This window comes from Balaenoptera borealis, assembly GCF_965194805.1.
Source record: "Balaenoptera borealis genome assembly, chromosome: 3".
Lineage (NCBI taxonomy): Eukaryota > Metazoa > Chordata > Mammalia > Artiodactyla > Balaenopteridae > Balaenoptera > Balaenoptera borealis.
The window spans coordinates 164,416,998-164,437,801 of record NC_138866.1 but is presented as its reverse complement, the minus strand read 5'-3'; the positions used below and the strand labels follow the sequence as shown (position 1 = coordinate 164,437,801).

The window sequence follows — 20,804 nt, the reverse complement described above, 5'->3', positions numbered from 1 at the left end:
GGGAAGACTTGTACACTGATGCATAGTCAAGTCATCGGGGCTTTTGTTCCAGCTTTGCCAGTGTATTCTTTTTACATAAGGTAATTCTCTGTTTAAAATAGGGTGTAGAAGGCAGTCCCTCATAAGAGGATTGGTGTTGGTATTTGCAGACTGCTTTGGATTCCCCCAGTCACTGAAACAAATAAACAAACACACTTATTATATTTACTCTGCAGAGAACACTATTAATATTGTTTCTTTGAGCTTATTGATGTTTTTAATAAGGAGGAAAGGATATATAAAGCTATGAATTTTCATGGATTCAGCTATTCCTTTTTGCAGTGTGGTATTTTGCATGGCTTAACAGAATATTGGAGCCTTTTCAGATCTTTAAAAATTATATTTTAATTTTACGAGGTGTGAAATCTTGCTCAAAATACATGACTTTTCAATGTCATTATTGTATCAAAACACAACTCTTTGCTTCTTACACTCCTTATCCTCTCCTGACCTCTGCTGGTGAGGTCTAGGTGTGCGTGACTTGGGTCAACTTTATCCTCAGTCACACATCCTAATATTCAAAAAAACATCTGAAGACTTGAACTTCAGTAAAGTTCTAAGACTTCTTATTCTAGAAGAGAAGGCTATTTAATATCCATCCATGCATTGTGTATATGGGTAGCCTTTACTATCTAGATTATAAATCGTGTTACTAGTGGGAGGAGCATTGGACCCAATGCAAGGCAACTTCATACTATGTGGGTGATGCAGCAGTTGTTAAGTACTTCCTATTCAACTGGTCCTGTATAGGATTAAGTTATAGTCTCAGATCACTAGAGGTTGAGTGATCTCAACAAAGAAGACATTGGTCCCATTTTTAATCGTTATATCCTCCTTGCCCCAATAGGAGGGGCCAGTCCTGATTCAGAGGGTTTGTGAATTTAAGATGATCAGGTATCAGATTGCAAACTTCAAATGGAAGTTTAGTCCTTTCCTGAAAACAGCTCCTGGGGAAGAGTATACAACACTGTACCGTTTCCTAATCAGTGGAGGTAATGGAGAGATAACAAAGGGAATATAGGATGGAGATTAAGACCTCTGCATCATTTTCCTTTTGATATATGTTGTTCTGACACTCTCAGGGGAGTAGAATTTTCTTATACTAGGGTCTCCTATATGATTTTTAAAATTTCAGTGATGAGCACATCTAGTACCCAGATCATAGTTTTGGATTACCATTCCCCATTAAAAAGAACTGCTGTTTCTTTAAAGAAATGGATGATCTAGGTCTAGGATAGAAAAAAGTATAAAGTGAGCCTGAATTATATTGTGCCAGATCGGTCATGTCTAAAGGATCTGCCTGAAGAGGGGAAATCTCCAACCAGATAAGAGGCAGTCCAGCCAAATTTGGGGCAATTTGAGCTTCAAAAAGAATAATGATGATAATAATAATGGATTATAACACATTGAATAAAATAGTCCTTTATACCTTAGTGATATTAAAAATGGGGAGGGACTTGAAAAACTTTCTAATAGAAAAATATCAGTTAATAATATAGAAATAATCCTAAGGAAAAAAAATCCACCATACCATTTTACCACCATCAGAATCAGAATTGACTCAGGCAGAGATTATAGTGGATGAGAAGACCACAGAGTAGAGCTATTAGGGAACAGGATGTCCATACTATCTCAAAGTGCACCACCCAGATTACTTATTAGTTACGAAAAGGAATTTCTCTATTAGTTAGTGGAGAAATTGGGCAAATACCACTTAACCAAGGGATCAAAAGTTGTATCATTGATAATGGTACAAATCAGCATGATCTGTCACTGGATGTGATGCCATAAGAAGGACACAAAATCACCTGTGTAATAGTGCTACCCAAATCTAGGGGAAACAGTTAGGCAAAGCCAGATAGTGTGCACTGGACTCTTCAAAAGTCAACATCATGAAAGACAAACAAAGGCCAGGGGACTGTTCTAGAGCAAAGGGAACTTAAGAGATGTGCCAGTAAAGGCAATGTACGTTCCAAGGTTGGATTCTGAATTCCCCTCCCCAACTCACCTAAAGAAAAACAGCTTTAAAGAACGATTTTGGGACAGGTGGGGAGTTTGGTATATGGACCATTTATTACCAAATAACGGACCAATTTAAAATTTCTTGAAAGGGTGTAATAGTTGTACTGTGATTATGTAGGATAATGTGTCTTGTTCTTAGGTGTTACATACTTGAAATATTTGGAGTGTTCACGACGTCTGAGATTTTCTAATAGATCAGCGCCCCCCACCCCCCTGCAAAAAAAAGCCCTAATATAAATAGATTAAATCTGACAAAATGTTAATAATTGATGGATTTTGGTGAAGCATATATTAGTATATGGTGCATTGGTCTTCCACTTTTCTGTAGGCTTGAAATATTTCAATAAAAATTGGGAGAAGTAAGATGTCAGTGTATAAAGGCAACAGAGTTATTTAATATCAGCTTTGTATAGATTCCTAACATCATTAGTTTCACATTTTAGCAGCACTTTGAAAAGCGTTGCCAACATGATGGAATGATCCATATCTTTATTATGCTACATTAGAGATACTATTGTACTTCACTTATGTTTACTTCTGTATTACAGTGATCGAACTGCTATCAAAAGTACTTAGGATTTTAGCAATCCCACTACTGGGCATATATCCTGAGAAAACCATAATTCAAAAAGAGTCATGTACCAAAATGTTCATAGCAGCTCTATTTACAATAGCCAGGACATGGAAGCAACCTAAGTGTCCATCATCGGATGAATGGATAAAGAAGATGTGGCACATATATACAATGGAATATTACTCAGCCATAAAAAGAAATGAAATGGAGGTATTTGTAGTGAGGTGGATGGAGTTAGAGTCTGTCATACAGAGTGAAGTAAGTCAGAAAGAGAAAAACAAATACAGTATGCTAACACATATGTATGGAATCTAAGGGAAAAAAAAAAAGTTACGAAGAACCTAGTGGCAAGACAGGAATAAAGACACAGACCTACTAGAGAATGGACTTGAGGATATGGGGAGGGGGAGGGGTAAGATGTGACAGGGTGAGAGAGTGGCATGGACATATATACACTACCAAATGTAAAATAGGTAGCTAGTGGGAAGCAGCCGCATAGCACAGGGAGATCAGCTCGGTGCTTTGTGACCACCTAGAGGGGTGGGATAGGGAGGGTGGGAGGGAGGGAGATGCAAGAGGGAAGAGATATGGGAACATATGTATATGTATAACTGATTCACTTTGTTATAAAGCAGAAACTAACACACCATTGTAAAGCAGTTATACTCCAATAAAGATGTTAAAAAAAAAAAAAAGTACTTAGGATTTTGGTCGGTCTAGTCATATTCATTCTCCTTCCCACCCCTCTGCTTCCAAGACCACAAAATGCTATTACATAATTGCTTCATAGTATTGTTTGCTTGTCTCTCCTGATGTAAATTATGTTTAAAAATGTTTATTTAACTTTTCTTGTACACCAGTCACAGTTTTAGGTGATGAAATTAAAAGAAGAGAATATGATATGGTTCCTGTACTCAAGGAGTTCATCCTTTAATAATAATAATAATAATAAATATTTGGGCATTTAGACCAACTAGAACACAAGTGGTGTTAGGTGCTATAACAATAATCATAATAATCCTCATTTTATAGATAAGGAAACTAAGATACAGAAAGATTAGTAACTTGTCCCAAATGAAACAGATAAGAAGGGGCAGAACTCAGGCCAACTGAGTCCTTAGTCCATGCCAGGAAATGCTGAAGAAACGTTTATTTTGCCTGGAGGATGGAGGAATTTAGAAAAGGTTTTGAACCTTTGACATCTGACTGGGTCTTGAGAGGATGCGTAAGGTTTTGCCAGATGATGGTGAGGAAGAGCATCACAGGCAGATGAAAAGCAAACACTGGTCAGAGAGGCATGAAAATACATTGTGTGTTGGGAATGACAAATAATTCAAGGTGGCCAGATCATAAAAGTAGCAGGAAGTGAAACTAGAAGGTGAGTTTGGGCCATATTGTGAAGGGCCAACCGTATAGAGATTTTAACTTTATTTGTAGCTATTGAAAGATTTTAAGCTGGGACTCACTTTTAAAAGGTCATAGCAGTGTGGAGGCTGGCTTGAAGCCATCCAGGGCTACCTGTGAGGAGTTACTGCCCTCATCTAGGGATGAGGATTGACAGAAAGAGGGCAGAGGATGTGAAGGAAGCAGAAGTGGATGGGACCAGCAGAGTGTAGGTTGGGTGTGGAAAGAAGATACAAGGAAGACTGAAGACAACCTAAGCTTCTAGGTTGATTGACTTAGTGGGTGGTGATGCTCTTCATTCGTAGTAGGAAAGGGAGGGGTGATAGCAGCATGTTTAGGGAAATCGTGTTGGGTGTGTTGAGTTTGAAGTATCTGCTGAACTTCTGGGTGAGATTCTAACTTGCTGTTATATTCTAGTCTGTTTTGGTGTTACTGAGTCCATGGCAAGATGATGTTCCTTAGCCTGTTTTTCTAGAGCATTTAAGTTTACATTTGTCACATGTGTTTTCGGTTACTTCTTACCTCAGAATAAATTCTGGAGTTGTTAAGCTATAGCATGTTTGCTGATAAAGTATATTGTATCCATTTATTATAGATTCATGAGTGCATGCAAGTCTGGTGTAGTTGATCTGGCAGAGTTATGGAGTTAACACTTAAACCTGATTGAACTACTGATGTATAATTTTAAAATCCTACAGCCTGGAAGCTTTACCCAAAGTGTATTTTTTTCCTTTTTTTTTTTTGCTGTAGGGGAAAGAAATGTATACTTAATGGTTCTGAAAATTGTGTGCGTCTGTTTTATCCTTGCATGTGAGAATGTGTAGCATTTAAAATAATCTCTCTATATATATGATGAGCGTTAGAATACAAAAATGTGCCTTTAAAGAAAAGAATAGCTATTTCTTAAAGTGATTTATTGACAGTTTGATAGTCATAAAAATGAAAGATAGCAAGAGACCTGCTAGATCTCAGCAGGGTTTTTCCTGGCAAAGTGTATGTTATTGTACTCTTGGGTGGGCTTGAATTACTTGGTGTTTTCCTGTTGGTGGAGAAAGGGATTATGCTTTGAAGAAGTCAGGGGGGGAAGTGCAGAAGAACAAGGAAGTACCAAATGGCATCTTAGATCAATCTTAATTTTTCACAGCTTGGCCTTCTCTAAAGTCACATTTAGCAGAAACATTAATTAGATTTCAGAGCCCCACTGAGTTTTAAAATTAAACATATTTCTGGAACCATCTGTAAGATTTTATTACTAATAATATAATGAAGAATATGCTTAATCTTTTGAAAAATGAGAATCATAACAGAGTATCTTTTGCTCACAAGTGATCATCTTTGGTTATGAAAAACCCATCAAAAATTTTAAGAGTAAAGAAGTAATTAAAGAGTTTTAAGGATATGCCTAAAAATAAAATTCCATAAAAATATTCTGATTGGTGAGAATCTTTTCCTAAATTCAGGACTTTCTTTGGGATTTTATGCTTCTTTTGAATCTAATCTAATCTATCGATGGTGGGCCTATGCCATCTGCCTGTTTGAGGCTGGATTGAAGACCGTCGATGAGGAGCTATTGCTTTCATCCAGGAACTGTGATCCCCAACGAGAGCAGGGACATGGTGGAGGCAAGCGCATAGGATATGGCGGCCTAGAGCGCAAGTCCTGGGGCCACGCTGCCTAGCCTTGAACTCACCAGATGCAGGAACTTGGAGAAGTTTATTAGACCCTTTGTGCCTCTGTTTCCTTATTTGTAAAATGGGGGTGATTATACCTACCTCATAAGGGTGTAATGAGCATACATTTTGGAGCACAAAATGTATCCTCAGAACCATTTTCTCTCCTGTTTAGTCTTCCATTTCGTTTCCTTTTTAGATACACTTAATACACTTAGGCCTTCTGAAAAGACAATGCTGGGATCGAGGAGAATTAACAAAATAGCAGAATCTCAGCTCACTCATAAGAAAGAATTCTGTTGAGTTTTGTTCTAATGAAAAGGTCATCATTAGGAGTGGACCCTGCCGGGCTCTGTTCCAGGCAGTGGGGAAGCAGCGAACATCTCGGCCTTCGTAGATGGAGTAGTCAGGGGGGAGGAGGTTAGGTGTGCGGCAGCGAGGGGCCTCCTAGGCTGAGCCCCCAGAGGAGAGGACTTGCTCACCTGGTCATGGGCACAGGGGTCACCCAGACTTCTTGGCTGAAGAGGGTGTTTTTTCCTGCCTGAAAGGACAGAGTACAAATGGATTTTCTGAGGGTAGCTGGGCTGCCAAAGTAAAGGGACAGAGGGCTGTGCACACCCAGTTCTTTTTCTAAATGTACGAATCAAGTAAGTCACTCTACCACCATAGGAGTGGATAAGAGATTGGAGAGCCCCCCCCGAGTACTTAGGAAAAATATCCCTTCTCCTTGAAACCAAAGAAGTGCGGAAGAAGCCTTTTCTCTACCACCTTCCCCGTTCCCAGCTTTGCCCCAAATCTTAATTTAGTGTGACAGCCAAGACCCCCGCCTGTGTGTTCAGCCTCAGCTCCGGATGCTTCCTTTTTTAGCCCCTACACTGCCGCATTGTCGAAGAAGTACATCTGTCCATGCTTCTCGGAATGTTCTTTCCCATGTTGCGCTTGATAAAAACCCTAACCCTCTTCCAGTCCTTCATTTATAGTCATCTTCTCTGACGCCCCTGGGTGGGTTCGACTGCTCCCTCCACAGGACTTGAGTCACCGTCTCTGCCTCTAGGTCACAACACTGCATATTCCATGTCGGGTGCCCTTAGCAGACAGTGAACTTGCCTTGGGGCAGCAACTATTACTTATTTTTGTACAATTTTTCACTAACATAGTGCTAGTTATATGATGATCTCCCCCCAGTAATACCCAATTCTCCTTTACAAAACCACCTTTGTCACCAAAAACATTAAGATGCCAGAAATCGGTAAAATGTGAAAGAAGAGAATGGAATTTTGAAGTTGTGTTCTGATGCTTCATAAAAATATTTCAGACTGTTTTAAAATTTCCTTTTGGCTTAAATTTGTAGAATACCCAGCGTTTTCAGTGATTAAAATGTTAGAAAATTTAAGTGATCCCTTTCTCTTTACCTGTCCCAATGGAGCATCTCCTATGTGTCTTAACTTCGGTGAGGGGATACTGTTGACGCAAATGTCATCAATTATCCAACTTTAAAAAAAAGTTAGTTAGGATATTTGCTGTCCAATATAGCATAACTTTTTTAGTAGTCCTTTTTTCAGCAGCATTTTCCTTGACATTTTTTTGTAATTTGTAAGTAAAAGAAGCCTGAAACAAACAGTAACAATGAATTTCAATTTTATTTTTAGCAAAAGCACCTGGAAATTGAAAGAACTACTAAATGGTTGAAAATGCTAAAAGGATGGGAAAAATACAAGAACACTGAAAAGGTAATTAAAAATGTTACTTCCTTATGAAACTATACAAATTCAATGTGGATTTTCCCAGTAAAAGTTCCTCTTTAATGATAAGAATATTACGTTCATATTCTTAAAAAATTTTTAAGTGTAATTTAATTGAGTGGAATGCCTCAAATTAGGAGTCTTTGTGCTGTCACAGAATAGCCAGTTCAGATGGGTTGCAGGAATTGAGAGGATGTGGCGGACAGTCCAGAGGTCAGCTGGCTTTCGGGGATGATTGAATTCCGCCGCTTGGTTAGGTTGCCTGTGATTTCGTTTCTTTCCGTCTCTCTTCTCTGCCTACTTCAGTGTCGGCTTCCTGCTGAGCTTGGCTTCCCTTTGGGATCAGGATTATTGCCGTCGGTCCAGGCTTCGTATTCCCCTGTCTCCCTGCTCAGAAGGAGAGAGGCCTGGCCTCTGAAAGCTTTCCATGAAGCAGGAGCGTCTCCTTGTCCTAAAGCTTCTAGCAGACCACCCCTGCACCCCGCCCCAGATCTTTTACCCTGCATTGACTCTGTGCTGTTTTGAATCAATTTGTAAAAATGCATACATCTATTAATATTCCTACTAATCTAATCAGTAGGAATTCCTACTAATTCCTACTATTCTTCCTTAAATATTGGGAAGCTGTGAAGTTCCTAGTGGTATAAGTTTTCCAAAATTCTAACTTTTGCTTGAAAGGGCAAATGTTATCAGGGGCAAAAATGCTGTCAGGTATTTTCCTTAAAGTGGCTTACTTCATTTATTTTTGAGAAAAATGTCTGCTAAGTACCCAAGTCTCAACAACCACGATTGGCTGGTCAGTCGTTCTTTCAAGTAATGACGGTGTCCGTGACCAAAGCAGTTGGTTCAGATCGTGATTCATACAATTTCATAAATGCTCTTTCTTGAGGCCGACACTCTGCTCTGTGTGCGTTCCACCTCATCGCTCAGAATATTAATAAGACGTGTGTGTATTCAGGATTGAGATTGAATGAAATTAATAGTTTCTATTGCTTCGTCAAGGGCATTCCTGAGCGAACTGACCTCTTTTTTAAACTGTGAGGAAAGAATGCAGTGACTGCCAGCACAGTGCTTCCTCTGCCTCAGTTTGTGCTGAGGTGCCAGGGGCTTCACCACCATGGCTTTTCTGCTCCCAGTGCCAAAGTCAACATAGGGAAAGAGGCAAATCATGGTTTAGTATCATTACGAAAATGTCTTGACCTCATGGCCCACGCCTTGAGAACTGCTGACATCTAAGCCTCGGTTTCCTCATCTATAAAATGGAGATAACAATACCCATTACAAAGAGACGAAGATTTAATGATTTCATGCATATAAAGCAAGAAGGTTGGACAGTAAAAAATATTTAAAGGGAAAAAAGAAATCTTCCATAATCCTACAGCAAAACACTGAGTTAACTGTTAGGATTTTTTGTCTGTTTCCTCACACTTTTTTTTCCATGTAATATATATTTTTTGCTCTTTACATAGATATAAATTGTTGTGTGTCAGCCTTTACCAACAAGAATTCCAGGGAGCAGCAGTTCCTTGGGGTCTAACGGGTATTACACAAAAGCATTGTTGCCTAATGGTTAAGCAATAGACTATCCTAGGTTCAATCCCTAGCTCTGCCACATTACTAGTAGTATGACCTGGAGGAAGGTATTTAACCTTTTTCTGCCTTAGTTTACTTGTCTGTAAAATGGGGGTAATCACAATACCTCCTTCACAGAGTCGTTTTGAGGATTAAATAAGTTAATTCATGTAAAGCACAAAGAATAGTGCCTGATATTTAACATGCAGTCAGTAAGTGTTGTTTATTATTACATGAGAAAGGGGCTCTCTGGTTAAATAAAGTTGGGATAAAGCTGAACCGAGGTAAGCAGGTTTCTTTACTCCAGGATGCCTCAGCATCTTTAATATTATAGCGTGGTAGAAATTTTCAAGAGGGACCTTAAATTGCATGACACTTATTCAACCATGAAAATCTTTTTGTCATGGGGTATCTCACAGGAATAACGTCACTCTTCTTTTTGAGCATCCTAAATATCCCTATTTAAATTCCATTAGACTCTTACTATTATATTTTCATCAGGAGTAAGTTCATTTCTGGGTTCCTGATTTCATTAAGGTGCTTCAAGAAGAATCTGTTCAGAGTAGGATGTTGGTCATGACCCCTGTGCTCTTTTGTTTAACACTCTGCTTCTCAGACTGGCCTAAAGCTGACAACTACTTCACCTGGCATCTTTGTAGAAAGGTCTCTCAAGTGCTAATTACAGGATCAGTTTTGATGCGTTGCACCTACACTTTCGTCTCAGCTTCAGTTCAATAAAATATTTGTAGAATTGTATGGCTTTATACATATGTCGGAAAGTATATAAGCCTCTGTAAAAATGAGCATTCTACTAGGCTGTTATGCTCACAGCAACTCTGGCTAATGTACTTCCCAGTAAGAGAGATTTTAGTAGAGCTCTTCCTTTCATGAATAATTTTAAAGTATTTTCCCACAGCTATAATGCTAGCATTATTTGATGATATATATGGTCCAATCTGGTATGAGGTAGAATGTACCTTCTAAAAGAATGCTGCTTTCAGTTCATACCCAGTTTTAAATTGCATTGAAGTTAAAAAGTAGTATATATTTTTCTTCTCTTCCAAAGGGAGGTATAAGTTTTCTCTCAACAGACTCCTTACTTATGTAGTAGTGGTACAAAGAAATATCTAAAAATATCTTGAAATAAAAATACATAGCTCTGACGAGAATATTTGGATTTTTAGAATATAAGATTTAATGAAAAATAGTTGCCATTACGGTTGCCTGTGTTTTCACAGTGACTGCCCCCTATGTACAGTCATAGTGTATTTTTAAAATACAATCTATTAAATGAAGATATGAAGTTATCTCTGCTAAGTAGAGGCCATTCTGATTTAACTAGCCATTATATAATTGTGTCTAAGCTCTGTCACAGCAGAGTTCCTACTACAGGTACACATTTTTTTTCTGGTTAAATAACTGAATGGACCTTTGTTCGTCAGGTAACTAACAGACTCATATTAGCCAACATTTGATTGTACTGATGTGAAAATGGAGGCACGATGTTTAGAAATAAATTTCTCAAGGCCATTATTAGTGACAAGCAAGAGATGCAACTTCCAGACGTACCATCTGTTTGCTAGCTCTCCCTTTCGGTGTTTGTCAGTAAAAGGCCGGAAGGAAATAGAATGTGGTTGTAAGAGGCGTTGGGGCCTTGTGGATTCTAAAGCTTTCAGATCCAGACTCAGGAGACGTGGGCCTATTTGGAGACAGAGACGAAGGGACCAACGGAGCAGGGGCGACTGAAGGAAATGAAGGCGGTGAAGAGCACAGGCAGCTCCGAGAGTAAACTTTTGTCTCCTGGGGTTCACTTGCAGTTTTGAAAGTCCCACCAAACTGAGCCAAACTTGCTGGGCTGAAAAGTTTACTCACTCGCAGCCATGCTGACGTGCACTGCGCATTTATCACTATTTTGAAACCAGTAAGGTTAGAAAGACGTGCTGAAAACATTAGGTCAGTTGATGGAAAATTTTTTTTTTTTTTTTTTAGTTGATGGATTTTTAAATGTATCTGTGTGACTGAAATAGACCGCTTGAGTTTATTGGCAAGTGAACAGAGAACATACCCATAAAATAAAATTGTAACAGAATTTTAAAGGTAGTACTTTTCAAATTGGAATATTAAAATATTAAAATCCAACATACAGAAGTTCTATAATATCATGATTGTTCAGACTATGATCTATGAAATCTGACTACTTGAATTTCAGTTCTTCTTCCACAGTGTATTAGTTGTGTGACTTTGAGCTCATTACTAAACCTTTCTACACCTGATTTTCTCATCTGTAAAATGGACATGATAAGCATAGTACCTACCTCTTTAGGAATGTAAAAATACTACGAGGAATACATTGATCTAGAAACATATCTCGGCTCCTAATAAATAATCATAAAATGTTAGTTAGTGTAACTGGTGTTATTAGCATTGCTATTACTGTTTGATTTATCACTATCCTTACCCTCGTCCCCACCCTCATTTCTCCTTCCTGGAAAATTCCTGCATATCCTTCATGTTGAGTTTGTTGTCATCCTCTCTAAAGGAAATCTTTCCTTACTCTCTCCCACAGAACTCACCCCCCTTCCTCCATTACAGTATCTCTGGTATAGTCTCGGGATGAGAGCCCCTGTGTTGGACCAATAAAGAAGAGACCACCACAGCAGATTCACTGCCCCTGCCCCCAACACCTTAATCCCTAAACTGTTTCTGGTTCCCCTTAGAATCTCGTGTCTATTCCGTAAGGGCCAGCTGCCCCCTGAAATCACTCGCACAGATTAGACAGCGTGGCGCCTGCCATTCTCCCATTAACACCCTGGCCCACCTCTTGCGGGGGGGATGTCTCTATCACGACTTCCCCACAGGGTGTGATACTCAGCTCTGACAGGAATTAATGTATGTGACCTTATTACAAAGGATTACATTTATAATTATATGATTATATGATCATCTTCCCCACTACACTGTGAACTCCACAGAACTTTTTCAAGTTTGTATCCATAGTACCTAGTAAGCGTTGGCCACAAAGCAGAAAGTCATTACAGTTTCTGTTTACAATGAATGAACGAATGTTGTTCACTTTTGAGTTGGGATGACCAGCTATCCCCTTCTACTGATAAATTCTACTACTTTAATAAAGTAGTGATTTCTAAGGGGTAGTGTGATTTGGCAGAAATATCCTGAAGCAGGAGCAGGAAGATGGAATTCTTGGCCTAGGCAGGCCACTTCTTTTTCCCTTGATTTCCTTCCTTTTAAACTGGAGTAGCACCTGCCCTGCCGACATTACAGAGCTGTCCTAGAAAGTGTGAGATACTGCTTTGTCAATTGAAAGATTCTCAACAAATGAAAACTGTACTACTGTTCTGGAGAATAAGCAGATTTTATTATAATTGTTGTGCTTTGATATGATTCCTACTTTGTTTTACAAAATTTCCAGAATTTCTACGATAGTTGAAAATTTGTGAGGAAAGATCTATAACCACAGTGTCAGTCTGTCATGTAACAATAGAAGTATTTGGAAATAGTAACTATAATTTAAAATGCTTGTTTTAAGATCTCATAATTTGATTCTTTTTCTGCTGTATCTTACTTTGTATACATGTTTCATTTCATTACCTCGCACAGCTTGAATCCAGATACCTCCCTTTTTATATTCCTTTTAGGTTTTGAGTATAATTTTATTTGATTTTATAATTTTATTTTTAACGCTGTCTGCTCTTCGATTTCATTAATATTTTCCATTCCATGTGTTTTAGTAAGTCCAGTTGAGCAGAACAGTGGATATACTACATAACACCGTGGTTTTAGAAAGATGGTCTTGGCTTTTTATAAAATATAAAATCAGTCTCTTCTACTAACTGGGAACGTCTTCTGTGTGCCTTTGGGCAAGTTACTGAATCTTTTTGTGATTCACTGTCAACGTTTGTAAAATTGGGGTAATAATATCTCACAGAATTATTAATATCATTGAATGAGACAACATATGTAAATAGTTTTAAACAGTTTCCTGTACATAGTAAATGCTCAGTAAAAGTTGGTTTTAACTGTTACTGTTGATAATGATAATGACAGTGCATCAGAGTTTCTTTCTGAGCCTTTTCTAGACATGCCTCATTTTTCATTTTATCCCTGGAATAACACTAGGACCATTAATTTTTTATTTCTATCTGAAATCTTTCTATTATTTCTTCTTCATTGAATCATGGCAGTTTAATGTTTTATTTTTCTAAATCTAGATTTAACTTTAGGATAAACAATGAACAGTAATTTATGTACAGTTGTTGAATACAGAATTGAATGAAAGCAGTATATAATGTCCAAAACCTTTGTAAGTGATACAGTATAAGAAATGCATGTGGTTCCTATCTTACTCATTGAAAAACATCTGTCTAATGGACATTCAAGTCCATCAAAGTTTATCTGTTTACCTGCCATCATGTTTTACTTGACTATCAAAATTTCACTTTTCACATTTGCAATAATTCCCACATTCTGGTATTCATATTAACTGCTTTCAGTTTAACATCCTTACTCTAGAAATTCAGGAGATAATTTGAAGTTACTTTTAGTGGGTGATATTCCTTTAAAAAGTTAAGTTTATCATAATTTTGAAATGAATATAGATGATAAACTTTCTTTGGAAAGTAAATCTTAAATTCACTTTTTTTTAAACCACACTCAGTTTGCAATTAATGGTGGTAAATGTTTAGTACATGGGAAATGTTGAAGAAGCAGAGTCTAGTTTATACAAAGCCTTTCTGTACATGTTCTTCCAGTTACATCTACTGCATCAGTTAAAACTTCAGTGTTTCTAGTCACTGTCTGCTGGATTTTCAAATTTGAGACTTACTGTGTTTACACCAAAAGAACAAAACTGAAATTATGTATGTAATTATGTAATTGAATCAACTTCACAGTATTCAGTGTTTCACAGGAAAAGTTATTCTATAGTGTCACTGATTTAAAATCACAGAGCTTCTTAAAGCTACGTCATAATTTAGTTACTAAAGGTTTCATTTTTAAAAATCTAGTATAATTGTAGAAGTTGAAGCTCTGCTTATTAGTTCATAGCTCGTCAACATCTCAATTATTAGAACTTGCATCTTATTTTCTTAGCCGTACTACTTCAATATATTATTTTGATCATAAAGGTAACTATGTACTCACTCTTACCTCGCTCCTGAAGTTTCTCCCGTAATTTGTTTAATCATTGCCTTTTAACTTTCATCTACTTTTAAGTTTCAAAGTTTCCTTATGCACAACTTTGTAATGAGCATAATACGTTTATATGTTATTTTGAATACGTAATTAGCCTTGAGAAAAAAGATGTAATTACAAGAAGATGGAGAGGTATGGTGAGTCTTAAGATTCTTAGAGTGATGGCAGTGTACTTTCAAGGACCCAGAGTGTTAATGATGCTGATGATTTATCCTTAATTTCATTCAAAGGTGATGATGCTCCTTCTTGATGGAAATTTATCACTGTTTTTGTCTGGTCAGATAGGATCAATGTCATTAAGAAGAGGACAGAGGTTTTCCTGAAGGAACGCTCCAGAATTGGGAAGAGGAGAGGGAAGAGGGAGAGAGTGTGTGTTTGGGGGGTGGGGGTGGACCTGAATGAAGACTGTAGGTCACACTGAGTTATGAGATAGAAGGTTCTAGAGAGACTCTACCCTCCTTGAAGGCACTTTGACACAAGAGAACCCTTTTGCTATTTGGAACCTTTTAGATGTAGGAGGGAAAAAGAAGAAAATGTGTATCTAGTTAGTTATATCGATGGGGAGTGTGTAAGTCAGATGTTCACAACTTGAAGAACGGCACTGATTGTGCTCTTGTGCCGCTGAAGGAACACCTTTGCAGTGTATGAAAATAACTAACGTACTGGGCATACTTAACATTTCCTTGTTTATTCTATGCTTTCTGTGTATATGCCTCCCTGTTCGGATCTGAAAAGTAGAGATGAGAGGATCCAAATGTGCGGTGTTAAATTGTATCAATTATCAGGAATCCTTTGAAAAGACTAACAAATATTCACTAGTTTGATTTAAGGGACTAGTCTAAGCTTTGTCAGTTTGTAACTCTCAATTTATGTTTCTTTTAATAAGTTTCATAGGAGAATTTACAAAGGAATCCCACTCCAGCTCAGAGGGGAAGTCTGGGCCCTCCTCCTGGAGATCCCGAAAATGAAGGAAGAAACCAGGGACCTATACAGTGTGAGTACCGAGAGCCAGCCTGTTATTTTGAAACGATCGGTCAATGTTGGGGCATATTTGTAAGGAAAATTGGCTAACACCTGGTTGTAGCTACTCATTTGCAATGTAGTATTAATAATAAAGAGATTTACAATGTCACTTTTAGAGTTTTTGGGAAAATAACAGCAGAATTCAGTTTATCCAACAGCTGCCTGTGTATGATTGACTGTTTTCTTCTTCTTTCCCCTAAGATTGTTACAGTATTTCTAGGTTTTATTATTTATTTATAAAAAGTTAAACGTTTCACTCGGTGATCAGTAATGCTTTCTGTAAATTAGTCAGGGCATTAAATTTGCCTCCTTGTCATCTCAGCTATAGCCTTTCTAAACCTAAATTTTATATTAACCTTTGAAAGGAATAAGAAACATATATCTAAAAATAACTTTGTGCCTTAGAAAAAGTGTTCAATGTCACTAAATAAAAAAGGAAATGTAAATTTAAAAAATAAAAAAGAAAAATAACTTTGGAATCTGTTTCTCAGAAAATATATATAAATAGAATAAATTAAGATAGAATAACTGAAATAAAGACAAATTATTTGTAATTTAAACCCAACACCAATTATAAAAGGGGCTTTGGAATGCTCTTTTGATATTTTCATATTTACGTATAAATAAGCAAAATTTCAGGAAGATGTAAGGTAATAGGGCTTCCCTGGTGGCACAGTGGTTAAGAATCCGCCTGCCCATGCAGGGGACACGGGTTTGAGCCCTGGTCTGGGAAGATCCCACATGCCGCGGAGCAACTAAGCCCGTGCGCCACAACTACTGAGCTTGTGCTCTAGAGCCCACGAGCCGCAACTACTGAGCCCGCGTGCTGCAACTACTGAAGCCCTCGCGCCTAGAGCCCATGCTCCGCAACAAGAGAAGCCACCGCAGTGAGAAGGCCGCACACCGCAACAAAGAGTAGCCCCCGCTCACCGCAACTGGAGAAAGCCCGTGCGCAGCAACGAAGACCCAATGCAGCCAAAAATAAATAAATTAAATAAATAAATTTTAAAAAAAGATGTAATAGATATTGGTTAATTTAAACATTACTTGTTTTTTATGATGAAAAGAGTTTTTAAATTAGTTGTTTGGACCCTGCACAGATTATGAGTTTTGTCTCAGGATTTTAGAGTTTCAAATTATTTTAGATGGTTGATTAGATATTTGCCTTTAATGTCATAGTTTTAGAACCAGTATTGAAAAATGATATCTGAGAGAAGTATTTAAAATCTAACCCCAGCCCCTAGTACAGTGTGCCTCTCATATGGTGGGTGCTCAGTAAATATTTATTTAATTAATAAAGAAGAAAATTTTAGTTAGCATGCTGTTTTGGTTTCCTGGGGCTGCCATAACAAAGTCCCACAAACGGAGTGGCTTAAAACAACAGACACTTACTCTACTGCAGTTCCGCAGGATAGAAGTCTGAGATCAGGGTGTCAGCAGGGCCATGCTCCCTCCCAAGGCTTTAGGGAAGAAGCTGTCCTTGACTCTTCCTAGATCCTGGAGTTGCCGGAATCCCGGGTGTTCTTTGGCTTGAGGCTGCGTCCCTCCAGTCTCTCCCCTGTCTTCAAGTGGCCTTTCCTTGTGTGTGTCTCTGTGTCTCACCTTCTAAGGACACTAGTCATTGGATTTAGGGTCCACCCTAATCTAGTATGACCTCCTCTTAACTTGACTACATCTGTAAAGACCCTATTTCCAAATCAGGTCATAGGCCCAGGTTCTGGGTAGACAGGAATTTGGGGGGGATACTATTCAACCCAGTACACATGCTAATATTAGAACTGTGGTTCAGGCTTTTTCTACATAGAATAAAATTATCCAGTTACTGCATATCCAATATACAGTAACAAGAAAAGAAATGACTTGCCCACCAGTCCTTTCAAGCTTATAATTTTCAGCGCTATCATAAACATTATTTTTACTACTTGAGATTCCTCTAGCATTTAACCAAGTCTTGCTTTCCCAGTTACTTTCTTTTACTCTCTCTTTGCAAAAGTAGTATAAATTACTGTCCTGAAATGGGAAATTCAATGGGAATAAAACTACTTTTTCTTAATCTATTGATACTAAGATTTTTCTCAAATGGTGGAATTGTCCTGATTCCTGAGCCGGTGCTCTTATCTACTATTTCTCCTGTTCTTTTAATTGTATCTCATTGTTAACTGTCTCTCTGGGGTATAGTGCTCTGTCTCACAGATGGCAGAGGTCTGGTGACAGTGGATAACAACCTCACCTGCAGCCTTAGCAAGGCTTAGTCATCTTATTGGCCAAACCCACAGTGAAATTGCTAGTTTTTCATCCAGATACTTTCCACTGTACTTCTGCTCTCAGGTTTATAGGTTCATTATATTCCTATTTCTTTTAAGTAAAATGTTTATTCTTTATTATTGTGACACTCATGGATCTTAACCCACCCAATCTCAGAGTAACCTTAAAAGTTGCTTACACCTCCTTTCATTAAGATAAGAAATATGCTTGATTTCCTATATTCTGCACATTGGCTTGTAACCATTCTAGGACATAAATAATCTTTCTGCTCTATTATTTTTTACCTGCTTAACTGGGCTTTGTTTTTGTCATGAGGTCTTTTTTTATGTTGAATTTTCTTGTCCTCTAGAGTAATTTTTTTAAATAAATCTTTATTGAAGTATAATTGCTTCACAGTACTGTGTTAGTTTCTGTTGCACAACAAAGCAAATCAGCCATATGCATACACATGTCCCCATATCCCCTCCCTCTAGGTAGCCTCCCACCCATCCTCCCTATCCCACCCCTCTAGTCATCATCACAAAGCACCGAGCCGATCTTCCTGTGCTATGCTGCTGCTTCCCACCAGCCAACTGTTTTACATTCGGTAGTGTATATATGTCGATGCTACTCTCACTTCGTCCCAGCTTCGCCCTCGCACCCCATGTCCTCAGGTCCATTCTCTATGTCTACCTCTTTATTCCTGCCCTGCAACTAGGTTCATCAGTGCCATTTTTTTTTTTTTTTTAGATTCCATATATATGCGTTAGCATATGGTATTTATTTTTCTCTTTCTGACTTACTTCACTCTGTATGACAGACTCTAGGTCCATCCACCTCACTAAAAGTAACTCAGTTTCGTTTCTTTTTATGGCTGTGTAATATTCCATTGTATATATGTGCCACATCTTCTTTATCCATTCATCTGTCAGTGGACATTTAGGTTGGTTCCATGTCTTGGCTATTGTAAATAGTGCTGCAGTGAACATTGTGGTACATGTCTCTTTTTGAATTATCGTTTTCTCAGGGAATATGCCCAGTAGTGGGATTGCTGGGTCATATGGTAGTTCTGTTTTTAGTTTTTTAAGGAACCTCCATACTGTTTTCCATAGTGGTTTTATCAATTTACATTCCCACCAACAGTGCAGGAGGATTCCCTTTTCACCACACCCTTTCCAGCATTTATAGTTTCTAGATTTTTTGATAATGGCCATTCTGACCAGCGTGAAGTGATACCTCATTGTAGGTTTGATTTGCATTTCTCTAATAATTAGTGATGTTGAGCATCTTTTCATGTGCCTCTTGGCTATCTGTATGTCTTCCTTGGTGAAATGTCTATTTAGGTCTTCCACCCATTTTTTAACTGGATTGTTCATTTTTTGATATTGAGCTCCAAGAGCAGTTTATATATTTTGGAGATTAATCCTTTGTTGTTTCATTTGCAAATATTTTCTCCCGTTCTGAGGGTTGTCTTTTTGTCTTGTTTATGGTTTCCTTTTCTGTGCAAAAGCTTTTAAGTTTAATTAAGTCCCATTTGTTTATTTTTGTTTTTATTTCCATTACTCTAGGAGGTGGGTCAAAAAAGATCTTGCTGTGGTTTATGTCAAAGAGTGTTTTTCCTATGTTTTCCTCTAAGAGTTTTATAGTGTCTGGTCTTACATGTAAGTCTTTAATCCATTTGGAGTTTATTTTTGTGTATGGTGTTAAGTAGTGTTCTAATTTCATTCTTTTATATGTAGCTATCCAGTTTTCCCAGCACCACTTATTGAAGAGGCTGTCTTTTCTCCACTGTATGTTCTTGCCTCCTTTGTCGTAAATTAGGTGCCCATATGTGCGTAGGTTTATCTCTGTGCATTCTATCCTGTACCATTGATCTATATTTCTGTTTTTGTGCCAGTACCATACTGTTTTGATTATGGTAGCTTTGTGGTATAGCTTGAAGTCGGGGACCCTGATTCCTCCAACTCCGTTTTTCTTTCTCAAGATTGCTTTGTCTGTTTGGGGTCTTTTGTGTTTCCATACAAATTGTAAACTTTTTTGTTCTAATTCTGTGAAGAATGCCATTGATAGTTTGACAGAGATTGCATTGAATCTGTAGATTGCTTTGGGTAGTATAGTCATTTTCACAATATTGATTCTTCCAATCCAAGACCATGGTATATTTCTCCATCTGTTTATGTCATCTTTGATTTCTCTCATCAGTGTTTTATAGTTTTCTGAGTGCAAGTCTTTCGCCTCCTTAGGCAGGTTTATTCCTAGGTGTTTTATTCTTTTTGTTGCAGTGGTGAATGGGAGTGCTTCCTTAATTTCTCTTTCTGATTTTTCGTTGTTGGTGTATAGGAATGCCAGAGATTTCTGTGCATTAATTTTGTATCCTGCAGCCTTACCAAATTCATTGATTAGTTCTAGTAGTTTTCTGGTGGCATCTTTAGGATTTTCTATGTATAGTAGTATGTCATCAGCAAACGGTAACAGTTTTACTTCTTCTTTTCCAATTTGTATGCCTTTTATTTCTTTTTCTTCTCTGATTGCTGTGTCTAGGACTTCCAAAACTATGTTGAATAAGAGTGGTGAGAGTGGACATTCTTGTCTTGTTCCTGATCTTAGTGGAAATGCTTTCAATTTTTCACCATTGAGTATGCTGCTTGCTGTGGGTTTGTCATATATGGCCTTTATTATGTTGAGGTAGGTTCCCTCTGTGCCCATTTTCTGGAGAGTTTTTATTATAAATGGGTGTTGAATTTTGTCAAAAGCTTTTTCTGCATCTATTGAGATGATCATATGGTTTTTATTCCTTAATTTGTTAATATGGTGTATCACCCTGATTGATGTGTATATATTGAAGAATCCTTGCAAAAAAAAAAAAAGATGAACAATAACAAAGTCAAAAAATAAAATTAGTCTAGGAAACTAACAGATATGTTAAAAAGAATATAAAAATAAAAGTATAGACAAATCAACAACCGGAAGGTACATCAGTACCACAATAGTAAAAAAAAAAAAAAAAAAAAAAAAAGGAGGAGGGAAAAGAAAAAAAAAATAAAAGAGGGGGTTGGGAAGGCCTTGGCAGTGAAGGGTGGGGCCTAAGCAAGGGCGAGGTTTGGGCAGTGCGCGGGGCCAATGCTCAGGACCCACAGGGCTGGAAAAGGCTGTGAGGGGTGAGGCTTAGGCTCAAGGAACAGAAGGGGCCCAGGCGTGCCCCCCACCCCTGGTCTCAGCCGGCAGGTGACCTCACCTGGGAGCCCAGCAGGCTCCCCGTGCCCGAGTGGGTGGGGCAATCGCCCTCCACTCCTCTCCCTCTCC

At 38.0% G+C, this 20,804-nt stretch overlaps 1 protein-coding gene across 1 annotated transcript in view; it reads left to right on the top strand.

The window, feature by feature from the left end:
• USP6NL (USP6 N-terminal like) overlaps positions 1 to 20,804 on the top strand; it is a 145,825-nt gene that overhangs the window by 98,570 nt on the left and 26,451 nt on the right. Inside the window, exons 7-8 of the mRNA XM_082385389.1 lie at positions 7,359 to 7,439; positions 15,121 to 15,228. Of these exons, the coding sequence (XP_082241515.1) occupies positions 7,359 to 7,439; positions 15,121 to 15,228 (189 nt within the window). The remainder of the gene's footprint in view (positions 1 to 7,358; positions 7,440 to 15,120; positions 15,229 to 20,804) is intronic.